Genomic DNA, 18,891 nt, shown 5'->3' with positions numbered 1-18,891 from the left:
AATGTTCGTAATCTTCTTAACTTAAACCTACTTATGCTGACTTTTGACCGATTCTATTTTATTACCATGCGTACTTAATTATAATCCTGAGTCGGAAAAGGAAAAACCCTTAGATAAACATAGGTACCTATCTATTCCTACATAACTATAAACTTTTCGGTGGTAATTAATTTTTTATATACTTTGGTTCATTATCTTTCCTAGCGACAGAATGTACCTACCGACTTATATTTTATGTATGAAGTGGGCGCGGTCGTAAAGGTCGTATAGGTTTGCACAATAAACGAGAGTCATTTCATGATTTAAATTAAAATAAATATTTGCAGTAGAGATACCTATGCTAAATCGCAGATTACTAGGTAAGTAGTTGAATTTAAATGCGGTTTCGTTGTCAACAAGGGAGATGGAAGGAAACTACAATCACTAAGGTACTTACCTACTTTTATAATTTTTATTTCAGGTGTGTCGAACCATACCTACTTATATTAATTTTGCCAAATCAAGTCACAAACAAAAACAAACAAGTTGGTCAATATACTAACCATATAGGTACCTACTACCTATACAGTATACACTCGTGTAAAAGTTATTAATGCTATAGGTAGTGTAGCTGAAAGGAATTTATGAAAAAATACTTGATAGCGTGGCTTTATATCACTGTGATTGTCATTCCAGGAAAACCTGATTTAGACTGCTGGGTACTGCTTTTCACATTTCAGCAGATCGTTCTCCAAACTTTTACCTTTTTTGTTACCCCGATAAAGTACATACTTACTTACTAAATATTAAATAAGTAAGTACTTGCCGAGTTGAATTTCTGAAAGAATCATTTTAGGCAAAAGTAAGAATTCCCTCTCTGATTTCATGAAATATCCACCACTAATTCATACAGAATGGAATGTGCCGAGAATGAGAATAAAAAGATGGACGGACAAAAAACGACGTATCACGCAAAAGGCTGAAAAGGTATGAAAAAGCTGGGCAAAAAGGCACAGTAGGTATGTGGCTGACTTTCATTTATTATCTAGGCACATTAACGTAAGACTCCTTTGTGAAGGGAAAAATATGATTATGACACAGCCTCGGCCGCTCCCATTGTCCTTTATTCGATTTTTTGCCACCAAAATCCCAATATAATGCTAGCCGCATTTCAGCGCCCTCTAATTTTATTTATTTATTTATGATCAAACGAACTTACCTGTAAGTGAAGTTCGATCCATAATTAGGTAACAATGCGAGCAGCTTTATTTCACGCGATTTATTTTAAAGCTATTAAAATAAGGATTTTTGAAATAGATTTTATCATTCAAGGGAACGCGTTGTTTGATTGAAACACTGGCATGAATTTTATCAGTGATTTACCCGTCGCGGCGACCTTTCGCATGCCGCTGAAAATGAATGGTATTCTAAATTTTTTTGGTATAAATTAATTAAAGCTATTATTTTCAAAATGCTTATGAAATAAAATAAAATATTGGGCAATGACACGCAAGCTTAAAAAAACTTACGTTAAGTTTCTACCAACAATAATTGCTGAGAAGCCAAGCAGACGTCGGAAGGCGAGTCACGTCCCATTTTTTCCCAAATAAAATTACCGCCTCTTGTTGTTAGTAAAGTATAAAATATTTCTTCAGCTCCGTACAAACTGTATCGACAAGTTGTACCGAAATGACATTCGCGTCACGGGCGGCCATTACTTGCCACTGACTTCCAATTTCTACCCATCCCCGCACCACTCACCACAACTGCTCAACACGAACATTACAAAACAGATCTTAAACTTTGGAAGACAAGATTCAAAATACGTGTGTAGGTACTGAAGACTACCGTTTTCAGCCAACGAGTTAAATGCGGTAACGTGAACGTTTTAAATTTCGTGAATATAAGTGAAATTTGGTGGGCGGATCCTCTATTGACCGACTGTAGCATAGGATAAGATATGATAATTCAGAATTTTGTGTGCTCTATAGGATAGGATATTATAATTCAGAAATTTGTGTGCTTTTGAAACGTGTTCCGAAAAGTTTTACTGGATTTTTGAATAGACTAGCGGTTGTTCTCACGCTGCGTGTTAGTAGGCACACACTTGGACGGGTCCACCACAGGCCGAGTGGGTCCACGAATTACAAAGCTGTAAGTAGTTCTAACTTTACTTAAGTTGTGGATTTCAAAATTAGAAAGTTCCTGAGAATAGTCTGAGTTGTCTGAGATTCTATGAAATAATCAGCAACTTGGGATGAGGTTTACTCGATCCCTATTAAACTTTGTTCATTATAAGTAAACAGAAATATTTAGGAGTTAACTACACAATGCATACGAGTAGTAATCATCTTCATAAGTAGCTAGGTAAGTATAAACTTTTGTACATAAGTAATAAGTATCGATTTAAACTTACAAGGCCTTTAAAAATTTGTAAGTAGGAACTTGGGTAGGCAATAGGCATACCTACCTAATTACCTATAAAGTTTGTAGTATATTTCGTAAGGGCCTAGTACTCCAATGTCATATGCTGGCCTACTGCCCACCGTCAGCGTATGGTTTATGGTTGCATCGTTTATTGAAAGCTTCGTTTGTTAGCTTTTTAAGATATTGAACGTGACAGGTATAATCAGAATAGTGCCAATTTCTCCATCGTCGGTTATCTAACCGACAGGGATTGATTTATAAATTAAACGTCATCTCCATATAAAATTCATGACAGATGTGTCAAAAGTTAACCACTACTCCCTGGTTATGCTCTAATCGAGAATAGAGAATTTGGCACTTATTAGATTTATAAGTAGGTACGTAACTAAAGTTCTATTTCCTTAGCACCAAGTTGCTAAATAATATAAAAGTTTTGTAGATGCTTCTGTACCTTTGGTTGGTCGACGCTAGGTATGTAAACTTGGTTAAAGTTTGATAGTTACGTTCAAAGCGGATTCTATTTATTTTGATTTTTAGGTAGTATAAAACACTGCTTTTAAAACAAAAATGAAGGGTGGTTTAGCTCATCTATAATTTACTTACATAATTATGTAAAAACTTACTAAAACAGTTGCTGTCAAAATCATGGTTCTGAAAAATTTATCCACATAATTTACTGATAAACTCACCCACATAGAAACATAAGTCTAATGATGTATGGTCCTAAGCCGAGTTATCGAAATTTGCACCTATATCCAGGTGGGTTTTCTGGACCGTACGTATGTAGGTATTAGTGAGGATATTAGGTACTAGGTACCTACGATTATTGAACAGGGTGTTGCAAAAGTGCTAATTAGGTACTTAGCCCAATCATGACTTAACAAAATTCGTAGAACAAAAGTTGTCCCGAGCTAAGTCACCCTCCTCACCCTCTTTGGGCTTACTATATAATAGGTATTTATAAGTAAATTATAGTTATGCAGCAGCCTGTATGTAACTCTATGCCAGCAGGAACCATGCGCTTCGAGCTAAGGCGATTGTGACGCTAAATACGAACGGAATAGCGCATTACTACTGAACGTGTCTCCTTCTAATCTAATTTAGCAAACAAGCGCAGACGGGAATTCTCACAAGTGGAGATTTGCTCAAAAAAGCATGGCGTAGCGAGGTCGGTGGCGCAAGCTGTTGGTTGCTGGCGACGGTAGATTAGGTACACCTTTGTGTTTTATCATTAGGTACCTACTGATACACACACATCTAAGTAACATATTCAACATACGGTAAGTATAGCACTGTCGCAGAACCTGGATCTGTCGCAGAAGGATCCACAACAAACACGGATACCTAATTATATCCTTTGATAGTCCAACGATAAAATTTCATCCTGAAAAACCCAGTGGCTGCTATTAACATGTTATATGCATGCCGAAAGGTCTAAAGGTTGGTATAAGTACCTACTATCGAATAGGAGCCTATATTGATAGGATTTCAGGATGTCGCAGTTGGTTGTTTTGTTTACTTGCTATTGTTAGTGAGTCACTTATATGAAATAAAATAAAGAACTGTTTAACCCCTCACGCGTATGGCTTGCGCCGCTGTTGACTGCTGCAGCGCGAGTCAAATCGCGTCCCACCGGGGCCCGCCCTGAATACTTGATGCCGACAGATTAACTCGCGACAAACGACAACTGAACTAACTCTTTTGTTCGCTGCAGCCGGCAGGTAGGTATCCTGTTTGCAGTTAATTTTATTTGCTTAACGAAGCAGCACTCTCTGTGATCTCTGTCTGCCGTGAGTGCTGCAAATATTAACTGTCGTATTTGCTCTAATCCACTATTGCAACTGTATTTTAATACGAACTAGACTAGATGGAGCGTCAGTGCAAAAGAAACGGCTCGATAAATAAGCCATATCACTTCTACCACTAAGGCCTTATTTTGAATTAGTTCGGTTAGAAGATTTTTGACTTTGTGACTTTATTGGTACCTACAATGGTTGTCATTAGGTTGAACCTTGGTTGAACTTAAAAGTTATGGGTGTATGTATCTTGTTTGTATGTATATTGTTAAACTAATCACTAGATCAATCACGAAGAAGTATACTTAGGTACTTATGTTACCTATAACATGTATTAATGCTATGCATCTTTAGTAAGTAGGTACCTACCTATCTAGTTACATAATATAATAAGTCTTATGCTTTATGTACTAACCTATTGTGTTACATCCTTCCGCGATATCTTCGAAGCTTTCGTTAGTACAACAAGTACAACCTACCTCTGCGTACGAAAAAAGGTAAGTACCTACCTAACTACTTATTAGATTTTCGTTGTTACAGTGGAATTTATACTTATCGCTGGCGTTTACACTATTCTTCTGTTTTCTATGGTGGCGTACACTACCTACACACGCAGTCAGAGCGCAATGTGCCTCGTCTAGGGTGCCTAGACTAGGACCTGGAGTACCTTCCGTGGCGACACGGACACTCTAGTGAAAACGGTGGTACAGTAGGTACCCTACTGTACCATAGACTAATTGTACTTACCAGCGAGGTATTTATTATTATACTTATTGGAATGTCACTCTTGAAAATGAAGTAGAGCACTGAAGTTTCACTACAGGACAGTTTTCCGACGCTAATAGCCTCCACCAACTCCTAGTTGAGAGTTAGGTAGCAGGCAGCGGTGTCCATTAAGAACACTGTCTACGTAAATTACGCAAATACCAACAATAATTGAAACTTTCGGGGCAATCAACAATAAAACAATCAGTTTTATTCCATTTATTATATTTTCATTGTAAACTCATACACTTGATCTATTCATCAACCGTTTATAATTTATACGTTATACACGTTACATCACGAAAGTAGACTTACAAAACTATGGCGGAAACACGACATCTCATGGTAGTGACACCGTTTCCGCCCAAGCTGAACCAACGGGCAACGCACCATAATTGACTCGAAAAGCAAAACTGTGCTACCAGAGACAAACCAAATATACAAAATAAACATTTTAAGATAAAAACATGCACCCCGAATTCATATTTCGAACACTTTATGTTACTTAGGGTAAAGAGTAGATAACTAGCTCACTATTAGAAATACTATCTATGCTGCCAGTATTCGAAATATAAATGAGGTATTGACTCGTTGGTAGTATGGCACTCTGTTCTGTTAGTTACAAGCGGCCCGTAGCAGGCAGTCAAATGCAATTCATACCATGTGGTAACTAACTAGTAATTAATATTGTATACAAGCTTCTACAGTGTGCTACTAAAGTAGGAACAAAATTATATCAAAATAAAATTTTCATTAATAATAATAACCAAAAAAATCGTACATTTTCATTCATTCTTTTGTTCAATCTTAAATAGATTAGCCCGTAGAAAATAGAAAAAATCTTTTAACAAAGTCGCTATGTATTTTCCTATATCTAGCTTTATAATAACGTGCATAATTACATTTTAAAATTGGTGTGAACTAACTTTAGGTACAGATTTAATATTATTGCATAGATTCGTTTGTCATATTTATAGCTTAAAATGTAAGTAATAAATACATAATAAGGTTCAATTTCTATGTCTTTATTGAGGGATGTGGCAATCGGATACATATGTACCTATACCGATACATACAAATATGTATACATAAATAATACGTACTGGTAAATAGGTAGGTTATACCGAATATTTTCAATTCTTAATGTTTTAAGATCAGAATAAATTAAATTACACAATAATTATTCGGTAGCTATAATCATCAGATTGCTATTTTTTGACATATCTTTGTAAAAGAGAGAGATAAAGACCTACAGCAGGCAAAAAATAGCAAAATGGCGAACAATACAGCTACATAAATACCTTAACTCTGTAGGTACTTAAGTCTACGTTCACTTAATATAACTTACGTACTATAAATTATGCATTATCTTTGGCGAATACACTGCTTAAAATAGTACCAAGTTTATTAAAAAATATAAATAAGAAAGGCGCGAAAACCAGTGAAAAAATGTACAAAATCTCGTTGTAAATTTTCTCACAAAACATTTTGTTTTATAATACTGTAGTGTCAAAGTTGTTTACACGAAAAAATTACCACTTTATCATTATTTTAATCATTTAATTACGCTGTATTAATTTAAATATAGGTTCTAGACGAATATTTTACAGTATCATTATTTACTGTTTTAGTCTGGTGTTATGAGCGTTTTTTTTCGTTACAATTAAAGTTATTTTTTTAAAGTGATTTTTTTTTTACTTTTAGATAAGTATATTTATGCTAGAAAATCACCTTCAAAATATGAGGCCAGGCCATACTACACCAAAAATTTTCTAAGTTATATGGCTATAATTTTTTTGTTACATTTTCGGTGTTCTGTATCAAACTCAATTTAGTCTTACTGCCTGCAGATTTAATGCAATTCAGCGTCCATGGAATGTTATGTAGGCTTTAGTTCCCGTAACTTGACGCTATAAGGAATTATAACAGTGCAGATTGTTATAATAACAATGAAATATTACATTATCTATATACATTAGGTCCACACTAGAACACATTAAAATCGTTTGAGCTGCTACGTCGAAAAATCCACACGATTCAAAATTAGCTCGCGAGATTCTAATAGAATATTTGTCACATTTGTAATTTTAGATATTTAAAAAAATGTTTGATCACACAACACACCCTACGAAAAAATGCTTATTATAAGTATACATATCTACTTTTTATACACAATATGTGAGTATCCAAAAGAAATTACACTACTTTTGCGCTTTAAGCAGTTTCTCTGCCGTGTAGCCAAAAGTACACAAATCTAGTGTCTCACCGCCTTAACACTATACATAATGTATTCTAAATCAATATCATCATGTACTCATCTATACAGGGACACCCGGAGTGTTTGTTATTTATATTCTATTACTCTATGTTGAGCGACCAAGCTGTATGTACAAAATGTGCTGAAACAAGTCTATCGAGGACACTCACACAGTCTTAAAATCATTCTCGGTTTATCCTTATAGACGCCTTGTTATATTGTATGTAGAAATATATAAATGCAAAATTACCATAATTATGTACTTAATAGAGTTGTGTGTACCATAAATTTTGCATAATTTTGACAGCTGTCCACATTTTCACAGGTATCACTGTTGTGACAGGTCAGGTTTCTTTGCAGTCTTGTGTACGTGCAATAAACAATATCACAAGGCGTCTGTTTAGGCTATATCTAAAAGGCCCAAAAATAACCAGGCGTTGTAAAATTATCGTACATTACCTCGATTTAACGTTATGTACATTGACATTTGAAATTATGTGTGGGTCTAACATAGCTGTTTTATACACATTTAAAATCTTATCCTCCTTCAATTATCTTAATAAATTACACATTCTTAAATTGGATTGAAAGAGAACATTGTGTGAACAGCCAGATTAAACCCACTGGTCAAAGTATGACACACAATAATTTTATTAAGACAACACCAAAAGTAGTAGTCACTTAAATAAATTGGTCACATTTCCCGGATTTCGAGCACAGCCGTATAGAATGGACAATTTTCATGTAACATCTGTAAGTTTTTTTCTTATACTGCATTAGTGAAAGAAAACATTATTATAGGTTGGTGTTTGTTTTGAGGTTCACAGTTATAGGCCTCCCCTTAGAGCCTTACACAGATTAGTTTCACAGTAAAAATATGTTTATAAATACAAATAGTTTTGTGCTATCAAAAGTTGTATGACACAAGTTTTCTACAGAAAATATTTACAAAGTATTCACTACCGCAATGACGCGAATAGAATTTTTTTTTTTAATTCTTCAGTTTTGAGCAAGTTTTAGCTTTTGTGTTATTGCAGTAGATATTTGATCTAAGATTGTAGATCGATACAATCGGCTCGTCTTTAATCGAAACTATTCGTTTACTTTAGTTCAGTCGCTCTAGCCCACACTATGATTCACATAGGGTGTTACGAGCGTACCATTACTTACAAACACTAAAAAGTCACTTTTCACACACCTTTCAATCCCTTCCTTTTCTAAAGACAAGTTAAAATTATCTAGACGTTCAAAATCCTATATTCCTCTACATAATATCGGTTAAGTCTCAGTTCAAACTTTAAAACACAGCGTCCTTTTCTACTTCAAACACTAGACTTATAATCCAAATCCAACGACTCACACTCACAAGTCTCATAACTCCATAATGTCACATTTCGGGCGCACACAAATCTCCTACAGTTCGGTAACAGCGTACAAATCCCTAGTATCATGTTGCGGCTGCTGCTGGGGCCTCCTTCTATGGGTGGTGCCAGTTTGAGGCGGCCTCGAGTCCTGTTGTCTTCTAGGCCTTTGCAGAGATCTATACTCAAGCGCTGCGGCTGATAGCGGCTGAGGCTCATTACCTTGTCTCTTGGAAGGTCTGACGGTGGCGTATTTATCTGGCGAGCAGGCGACAGAGGGGGTGAAGGTGGCGAGCGGCGGGTGCGGGGGCAGGGGCGCCGCGGGGCGGGGGCGGGGCGCGCGGGGACCGAACGAAGCGTACTTCGGGTCGAAACGGTTCAGGCTCTGCATTTTAGCTGCCTGAGCTGTAAGCGAAGGTAAGGGGAAATCGTTAGTACTGGTGTAACATCATAAAAATGATTTCCCTTTAAAACCAACAAATAACATATAAAAAGCATGGATTTGGCTGCAATCAAATCTTTTTAATCGACATAAAATTTTATATTTATTTGTCGATAGCTGTCATTCAGCTGTCAAAGGACCCTTGCTACATTTTACAACGTAGAAATATTGAGGTTACGAGTACAACACTAGGTGTTGTGTGTATGTGTGTGTATATTTGTTTCAGCAAGCCACTAACTCGGTTCAGCATGTGTATAATTTTACAGGATGCGGTATCATCAGTATGTTTAATGTTTATATATCTTTGTAGATATATCGGCTGTCCGATACCAGAGATATGTGGTTTACTTGTCTAAGTCCGATACCCATACCACAGCATTGGCTTGGTGAGATGTCCCTATTTATTATGGACTCACTCTGTTCAGCGCGCGCGCCCGGCCGCTCTCAGTAGAAGTCGTTGGCCTCGAGCGTCTTGCACTGCTTGCTGAGCGTGGCGTACTTCCCGTGGGGCGCTCGGGCCAGGGTGTGGGCTCCGCCGGCGGCGGCCGGGCCGGGGGCGCCGCGGCCGAGTGTTGCCGTGCCGGAGAGCCGGGCGCGACCGGTCGCGGGTATGGAGAAGCTGTGGAGGGAAATTAAGATATAGTTAATGATTGATTGAAGAATCGGCAGTCGTGAAGCCTAGTAAAGGGCGTTCGGACAAGTTGTAAACATCTGACAGTCGGGTTGTCCACTTGCCCGACAACTCAAGCTTACTTGTTTGGGGTCCACCAACCCGTACTAGGCCAGCGTGATAGACTAGGCCTAACGACGCTGCTCGACGAGTTCACTCACCTAGACTCCTAGTATGTAAGTAACCATATTTAGTACACTGTACTACACTGTGACACTAGTTCACTGATGCAATTATCCTATCAAAACTCACCTAGTTTTCTCCGTTGCCAGTTCCGTAAGTAACCGTATTCAGCCCACTACACTACGTATTATCACCCTTCGGTAGATAGTAACAAGACTCACCTAGTCCGCTCAGTAGCTAGCTCCATCAATTGAACACACCACCTATTATGCTCCGTTATTAGTTCCGTAAGTAACCGTATTCAGCCCACTACAATACTTAATAACACTCTTCGGACAGTAACAAGACTCACCTACACTACACCTTGTGCTAGTAGTAACAAGACTCACCTGGCCCTCTCAGTAGGTAGCTCCAAGTCCGCTCCCTTCTTAGTTCCATAAGTAACAGTATTCATCACACTACACTGCGTATTATCACCCTTCGGTGGATAGTAACAAGACTCACCTGGTCCTCTCAGTAGATAGCTCCAAGTGCGCTCCCTTCTTAGTTCCATAAGTAACCGCATTTAGCTCACTACACTACGTATTATCACCCTTCCGCTAGTAGTAATAAGACTCACCTGGTCCTCTCAGTGGCGAGCTCCATCAGCTGCACGGCCGCGCTGTACGAGGGCGGGTTCCCGTTGGTCGCGGGGGCGGCGGGGGCGCGCGGCGGGGGGCGAGGGAGGGTGCTGGACGAGTTGACGGAGAGGAAGGGGGCGCGCTCTTCGCCGGTGCCGGCGCGTCTGTGAGGGGAAATATTAATTATATTTATAACTTTTTAAGGCGAAGCGAAGCTCGCGGGAACAGCTATATCTTATAATCCTTCAAAATATCAATGTTTATGTTGGTCAAGCTTTTAAAATCCGTCTGCAACTCACTTGGTGTTGATGTAGATCCAGGCGTGCGAGTCGACGAGCACGATGGCCGTGAACAGGAAGCCCGCCGCCACCGCCGCCACCAGCTGCAGCGTCAGCGCCTGACAGAAACAATTATAGGGTCAATGTTATGTACTACCATTATGTACTAACGTATAGGAAAACATAAAAGTCGGCTGCCGCTACACGGGTTAGTTATCAACGTATTATAAACGACACTATATCGCGATTTGCCTTGTATACGGAGCTGTGATAGTGGAACACGCATTAAAAGAGTTTATTGACGTCGATAATGAACCCGTGTAGCCCTTTCAGGTACTATCGACTAAAATGAATAACACAGTCTAAAATGAATATCAATAATATTGTATTAATTTAATTTATTTGACATTGACAGTATGAATTTATTAATTTGACATTGAAATATAATGTGAATGATGCTTTTTTTACTGTGACATTTTTTGTAATACGTACTCATATAAGTACCATATATTTTCCCTTTGACTTATAAATTATTGATTTATGAATAAATGAGTATTTCAGTATTTCACAGGTTGATACCAACGTATGAACCATTGGAGAAATCCATGATGGCCCTTGAAAACAATATCTAGCGCGAAACGCATAAATTTTTATTTATTTATGAGAGTAGTAAGAAGAATGTAGATCAGTGCAGATCATGTATGACAGACTGAGTCCCACTGCGCACTGCCTCTCATGACTTCAACAGTTCATCTCGACACAGTCAGCTCTCGTGTTTAGGAAATGCCGGTAAGGTTAGGCTTTAGAGAATGCTGGGTTGTGAGATATATCCTAGACAGTGGTCACCAATATTAAGGGCCAGCTGAAAACCAGCGCTGTGACCTCTCTGGCCACAGCATAGCTGGTGCCGATTTGACGCTCTGGACAGCAACCTAGTTTGTTTGTTTGTACTATGTTGTATAATTCCTGTATTGTTATTTTTTTTGTTTCTTTCTTTTTTTCTGTTGTTGTTCATTGTGTCAAATAAATGTTTTCTTTCTTTCTTTGGTCAGCTCTTTCAGGCCCGCGTCGCACAGTACACGCTAGTGCGCCTAGAGCGGGCTACTAGACAGGGGGCAGATAACTAACCAGATCACTTTTAGTGATAAGACCGCCTTTTGTACCCTAATTAAGTTGCAATTCGTTATTCCTATGATTCTTTGTTGGTGTGCAAATAAAGAGTATTCTATCTATCTATCTATCTATCTATGACGGACGACCGAATGGCGTAGTGGTTAGTGACCCTGACTACTGAGCCGATGGTCCCGGGTTCGATTCCCGGCTGGAGCAGATATTTGTTTAAACACAGATATTTGTTCTCGGGTCTTGGATGTGCCCGTGAAATGGCAATAGGCCCGCCCCCTATTACATTGGGACTAACATAACACTCTGGCGAAAAGTGGGTGCAGCAATGCACCTCTACCTATCCCGCAAGGGAGTACATTAGTACAAGGCGTGAGTGTGTGTGTGTGTGTTATTTTTTTTGTTTCTTTTTTTCTGTTTTTGTTGTTCATTGTGTCAAATAAATGTTTTCTTTCTTTCTTTCTTTCTTTCTTTCTTTCTTTCATTCTTTCTTTCTTACTTGCAGGCCCGCGTCGCACAGCGCGCGCGCGGCGGGCGCGAAGTGCGCGCGAGCCGTGCGGCACTCTAGGGCTCCGCTGAGCGCCGCCAGGGCACGCTCCGCCTCGCCCGTGCCCGCGCCTAGAGCGCCTAGAGCGGGCTACTAGACAGGGGGCAGATAACTAACCAGATCACTTTAGTGATAAGACCGCCTTTTGTACCCTAATTAAGTTGCAATTCGTTATTCCTATCTATCTATTCTATCTATTCCTGTATTGTTATTTTTTTTGTTTCTTTCTGTTTTTGTTGTTCATTGTGTCAAATAAATGTTTTCTTTCTTTCTTTCTTTCTTTCTTTCTTACCTGCAGGCCCGCGTCGCACAGCGCGCGCGCGGCGGGCGCGAAGTGCGCGCGAGCCGTGCGGCACTCTAGGGCTCCGCTGAGCGCCGCCAGGGCACGCTCCGCCTCGCCCGTGCCCGCGCCTAGAGCGCCTAGAGCGGGCTACTAGACAGGGGGCAGATAACTAACCAGATCACTTTAGTGATAAGACCGCCTTTTGTACCCTAATTAAGTTGCAATTCGTTATTCCTATCTATCTATTCTATCTATTCCTGTATTGTTATTTTTTTTGTTTCTTTCTGTTTTTGTTGTTCATTGTGTCAAATAAATGTTTTCTTTCTTTCTTTCTTTCTTTCTTTCTTACCTGCAGGCCCGCGTCGCACAGTGCGCGCGCGGCGGGCGCGAAGTGCGCGCGAGCCGTGCGGCACTCTAGGGCTCCGTTGAGGGCGGCTAGGGCGCGCTCCGCCTCGCCCGTGCCCGCGCCCAGCGCGCCTAGCGCTGGCTGGAGACCTGTGGGGAGACGGTTGGGGTTATGATACAGAAATACAGTAAAATTAGGTCAGTAATAAAAGCTTCGACTAAAATACTACACCAACCTAACCGATGTAGTCGGGAGTCAAGTAATTTTGTAATGTAAACTTAAACCATATTTTATATTCAGAAGTACAATACATTGCTATCTTGGACGTTAAGGGCCCATACAGGGTGACGTGCCGCGCCAATTTTGGGTTTTCAATGCTCTTCACACAGCACACGCAGTGACACGCACACATGTAAGTTTGCACAGTGGGTCGATAAACTTTTACTCGCCAACTTTATTGACAATTATGTTCAAGTCCATTTTGGGTGATTTTAGGGTAAGTAAGTATAATTCTTACTTACACTGGTAGGCACCAGGAAAGAGTAGAAATTAATAGGGGTGCCACTTTACTCTATACTCGGAACCCGATTAGCTTTCTCAAACAAATGTGGTATTTACTTGTAGAAACTACAAGTATTAAAGTGTAGATAATAAGTTTCGGGCATCCTCCAGCCAACTGAACCCCGACGACAAAGCAAAGTAAATACATAGTGTCGCAAAAGGGCTATACTAAGCCAAAAGGGGATGACTCAAGGGCTCATTCTGAACAACTTTTGTTCTACGAGATTTGCAAATTCGCGAAAAAAAATATTCGTTTTCCATGGTAAAAAGTCACATGTCCAACAAAGTTTCTATGAAAAAGGTTTTTTTTTGTTAATTTCCAAAACTCGTAGAGCAAAAGTTCAGAATGACCCCCTGTCTTACTCCTTTTTACCAGACTGCCGAAGGAGGAGGGTAATGTTTTTTGATTGTATGTATGTATGTTTGTCTGTTTCTTTGTTCCCTCCTGTAGCCTAAACGGCTTGATAGATTTTGATGTATGAGGTATTGTTAGAAGCTTATTGATGGCGCAATGGTTATAGGCTATGTGACGTTCCATTAAAATGTACATAGCGCCCTCTAGAGGACATAACGTGATGATCGAAAAAATAATAATTCAACTTTGCCGTGTAAGGTATCAAATGAAAAGGCTTGATTTTCACATTACAAAAATATGCATATTGAAGGTATTTAAATAACAACACCAAAATTATTGAAATAAAAAATGATCATGAACTACTGACGTAAAATTTCATAAAATAAAAACAACTAAAAAGTTACAAATTAAAAAACTTGACCGCCACTCAAGGCCGTTTTCTAAGTAACATTCAGCTAAATGGTGAACCCTCTGCTGGTCCCCGCCTACGATACTTTCCATTAACATTGGGACTTGTTTTCATCTTTTTAGCGTGCAGTCGGGTTTTTTGTTTGTTTATAATTTGTTTAGTACTATATACCGCTTTTTCAATACCTGTAAGTACATTTTTTGGTAGCAGCATAATATTTTTACTTAATTTTAGGGTTTCGAACGTCAAAAGAAAAAAAGCAACCGTTATAGGATCTCTTTGTTGTCCGTCTGTCTGACTGACTGTCTGTCACCGCCCTTTTTCTCAGAAACGGGTAAAGATCATCATCACGACCCATTACGTCCCCACTGCTGGGGCACGGGTCTCCTTCCAATGAAAGAAGGGTTTAGGCCTACTCCACCACGCTGGCCAAGTGCGGGTTGGTGGACCCCAACACAAGCAAGCTTGTGCTGAGAGAGTTGTCGGGTAAGTGGGCAACCCGACTGTCAGATGTTTTCAAGCCGCCCGAAGGCCTCTGACTAGGCTTAACGACTGCTGCCGAAGCAGCAACCGGGACCCACGGCTTAACGTGCCGTCCGAAGCACGGAAGCGTCCAGAAAAGCACCACTTGAAATTGGTCACCCATCCAATGGCAGACCGTGTCAGTTGTTGCTTAACCTCAGCGATCAGTTACGATCACTGAGGCCCGCTCGACTACGGACGCTTCCGCGGACGCGGGTAAAGATATCAAGCTGATATTTCGCATAGATGGGGAGTACCCCAAAAAAATATATTATGGTACTCCCTGTCCTACACAAGTAAATTGGGGCTTATATTTTTTCCAGTTATTTTGATGTGTACCTAAACCTATCCTTTTTTTTCTTTGTTGTTTTGTATAAGTATGTGTTTCTTTTCTTTAAATCTGTATTTTTTTGTTGTTGCTGTCTATGTGTCGAATAAATGTATCTTTATCTTCAAATCACGCCATCTATCGTTTCTTTTTTTTGTATAGAAGAAATTCCGTCACTGACAATTTTACGTTACGAATTTATTTTTATTTATTTTATTTTTATTTTTACATTTTCGTGGAGAAACAACAGCATTTTGTTAATAAATAATTATAACTTATGAACACATAACAACTTGATGCCATTAACAGAATGAACTTAGTAAACCCAGTAAACCTAACACATCCAGAGGAAAAATAAAATCTCTTTCTCTATCTCTGAAAAACATACTTAATATGCCAAACTCGATGCTTTTAGCTATTAACATCTTTGAAATAAAATTGAGCCACCACCGTGTTACTGCCCTCATCAGATCCTCACGAGACCATACCTCAACCAGCACCAAGAGACTGTATTTTTGATGCCTAACCTAATGTTCGTGCGTATTGTCATCACTTAGATCCATTCGCTATATTCCTGCTCCTCATCAGACCTTTACGAGACTGTAATGTTACGAGAATATTGCACACTATCTAATTTAATTTAATGTATTGAATATACTGGAAGAATTATGCTTCCTCAATTTCAAATCAAATTATGTTGGTGTCATAAAAGTTGAAAAAGTGCAATGACAACCAATGTGCAGTGATTTTGTATCTGTACACGATAAGATCGCGAGCTGTCAGTGCTGCCTAAACCGACGTGACCCTTCTTTGGAGGCCAGCGGCCAACTGAGTCAAACGTCACTTGTGTTTATGATTTTATAACACAGAAAGCCGCCATAGATATTTGTATGAAGATTTGAGGGAAAAAAATTGCTCAAGTTTGGGATTAATTTACACAAAATAAGTGTGTGTTTATTAAAAAACAAGGTATTTAGCGCCTAGTCCAAGCCTTTACCTTTATAATATGATAAAAATCATATGAAAATTCTTAATAATTACGAAACAGTTGTTACAATACGGGAGTGTGATTTTCTGGTTTTTCGTCATATTCTGAATTTTATTTACAGTTATCCATAACAATTTACTTAAATTCGAATCATTCAGCACCTAGCTAGACTCTTCGACTACCTGTGTGATTTTTTTCAAGGTTGTAGAGCATCGTTTACTACATAATTCTATGACAATGCCAACCCTCGATTACCCCTTGCTGACCCTTAAACTAAGATTTTATTGCTATGAGGACCAAAGATGTATGCGCACTGGACAGTCGTATACGAGAATAATGAAATACAAAGCCAGTACATACTACAATATCGCTCTTATACACCAGTACCTAAGGCCTCAACATGCACGTGACTATAAGTATATAGTCTAAGAAGTATCTTATACACACTAGTAGCTATGTATGACCGCGGCCATTGTATAGCTTCTTATCACTAGTAGCTCTCACTCACCGGGGTCATTAAACAGCAGCGGCGCCTGGTGTGCCAAGGTTCCAAGTGCCTGCCTCACGGCCACCACGGCGCGGTGACTGCTGCGTTGTTCCGATGTCAGGACGTTCTCTCGAGACACCACGCAGGCCAGGTAGTAGTGCACCATCTGGGGAGAGGGAATGGAGTTAGTTAGGGTTGAAGTAGTGACGAAGGTTTCCGGTAGATGTCGCTATCTGTGATAGCAGATCATGGTGCTGATGCATTTCGCTCTATCATATCCGTACGGTGTAAGCGAACGAGAATTCGCTTGGATAGGATTTCTCTCTAGCGGCGTACTACGAACGTAGGGGAACAGTGGTAGAGCAAAGCGGAGACTGCACAGCAGTGGCAAGTAGAGCTTAGGCGAGGTTGCGAAACTGTGGTAGAACTGTGGTATAGGAGAGTGCGCAATAGTGGCCCATTACAAAACTCACGTTATGTAATTTTGCTCGGGTGCCGTTTGGCCTCCTACGATCATATAAAAGACTAATCAACACTATAGTCTATTTGCACACTCACGTCGGGCGGCAGGCGCTGGCCGGGTCCTACACCGCCAGCAGTGGGCTGCTACAGGCTGCCGGTGATGATGTAGAGACACTACAGTCTAGCACTACATTTATTTATGTACGTGTAGCATATGCTGAGCTCGGGGCCTTTTTGGCGCTGCGCTGATGCACCACCAACACAGACTGGCTAGGTATTCTTTATTAGTTTCTTTTGTATTTTTTGTATGTTTCTTTTCTATTTTTTATTTTCTTGTGTACTATCTGTGTTTGTGTTATTAGCGTATATGTAAATTGTTTTTCTGTGTATGTGGTGTATTTGTGTGTATTTGTGTAAATAAATATATTTTCTTTCTTTCTTTCTTTCACTAGTGTGCACACTCACGTCGGGCGGCAGGCGGTGCGGCGCGTGCTGCGCCACCGCGCTGGCCGGGTCCTGGCACGCGTCCGCTAGAGCCACCGCCGCGCGCGTCGTGCCACTCTCTCGCTCTCTCCCATTAAACACCTGCGAGTAGGAAGGAGACGTTTTCACGACACGACGTCGCATCGTGTTTATGTGTTCCGGCCCTAAGGCAGCTGCCAGCCAGCAGGCTACTACCACCTGGACAGTATCCTGAACGAACGATTGCTCGGCCGAGGATACTGTCTAGCCGCGCTACTCGGAAAGGTGTAATAAGGGTTTAAGCGACACTATAGTCTATCTCTTCACACTCACGTCAGGCGGCGATTTTGCTCCGGGCAGGCGGCGATATGGGAGACTGGTCTACACTGGTCAATCTACTCACGTCGGGCGGCAGGCGGTGCGGCGCGTGCTGCGCCACCGCGCTGGCCGGGTCCTGGCACGCGTCCGCTAAGGCTACGGCCGCGCACGTCAGCAGCGCAGCTGCCAGCCAGCAGGCCACGAGGGCGCAGAGAGCTCCCACCTGGAAGGTTTAGAGGGGGGTTTTGAGGGATATAATTACAGGGTGTGGGTCAGCTTTCGTAGAAAGGAAATTAGATTTTGAAATGTCTCTTAGAACTCATAAGGGGTCCACAGAACGAGTAACTGTTCTCGGGGATAATGTGATAGATAGATAGATCTACGATAGGAGCTTCCTTGAGTAACTTATCAACTGTACCATACGTCCTCTGACAACGCTATTACAAACGCTAGGTATGTCACGCTATGAAATACTTTGTTCCTTATTTTGGTCTGGATCCGTGTCCGTTATCGACATCGATAAACTAGTTTAATGCACGTTCAATAAATCATAGCGTCGTATTTATCACGATGTATCTACATAGACAACGGTCCTGTGTTTCGGGGACTGGAAGACAATGATGTGTAGATAGATAATTCTTTATTGCACTCAAACACAGAAATTACAAGAGGAAATACACAACATAGACGGTACAATTGGCGGCCTTATTACTAAGATAAATTTCTTCCAAACTACCTCGGAGTAAATGGTTATATCTCGCACACACACGCTACAGTATACAGGGTGCACCCACGCCCACACTCGCACACACACGCTACAGTATACAGGGTGCACCCACACCCACACACACACACACGCTACAGTATACAGGGTGCACCCACACCCACACACACACACACACACGCTACAGTATACAGGGTGCACCCACGCCTACACTCGCACACACACGCTACAGTATACAGGGTGCACCCACACCCACACA

At 40.4% G+C, this 18,891-nt stretch overlaps 1 protein-coding gene across 1 annotated transcript in view; it reads right to left on the bottom strand.

Annotated features, from left to right (window-relative positions):
* Positions 1–6,672: 6,672 nt before the first annotated feature.
* Positions 6,673–18,891, bottom strand: part of LOC105389790 (protein tweety) — a 53,367-nt gene continuing 41,148 nt past the window's right edge. Inside the window, exons 8-14 of the mRNA XM_048626707.1 lie at positions 17,994–18,131; positions 16,688–16,832; positions 13,020–13,165; positions 10,740–10,837; positions 10,440–10,604; positions 9,444–9,646; positions 6,673–8,990 (exon numbers count right to left, since the gene is read on the bottom strand). Coding sequence (XP_048482664.1) covers positions 9,472–9,646; positions 10,440–10,604; positions 10,740–10,837; positions 13,020–13,165; positions 16,688–16,832; positions 17,994–18,131 — 867 coding nt within the window. The 3' untranslated portion in view covers positions 6,673–8,990; positions 9,444–9,471. The remainder of the gene's footprint in view (positions 8,991–9,443; positions 9,647–10,439; positions 10,605–10,739; positions 10,838–13,019; positions 13,166–16,687; positions 16,833–17,993; positions 18,132–18,891) is intronic.

This window comes from Plutella xylostella, chromosome 17, assembly GCF_932276165.1.
Source record: "Plutella xylostella chromosome 17, ilPluXylo3.1, whole genome shotgun sequence".
Lineage (NCBI taxonomy): Eukaryota > Metazoa > Arthropoda > Insecta > Lepidoptera > Plutellidae > Plutella > Plutella xylostella.
The sequence above is the reverse complement of the archived record's forward strand: the minus strand, read 5'-3'. Positions and strand labels throughout refer to the sequence as shown.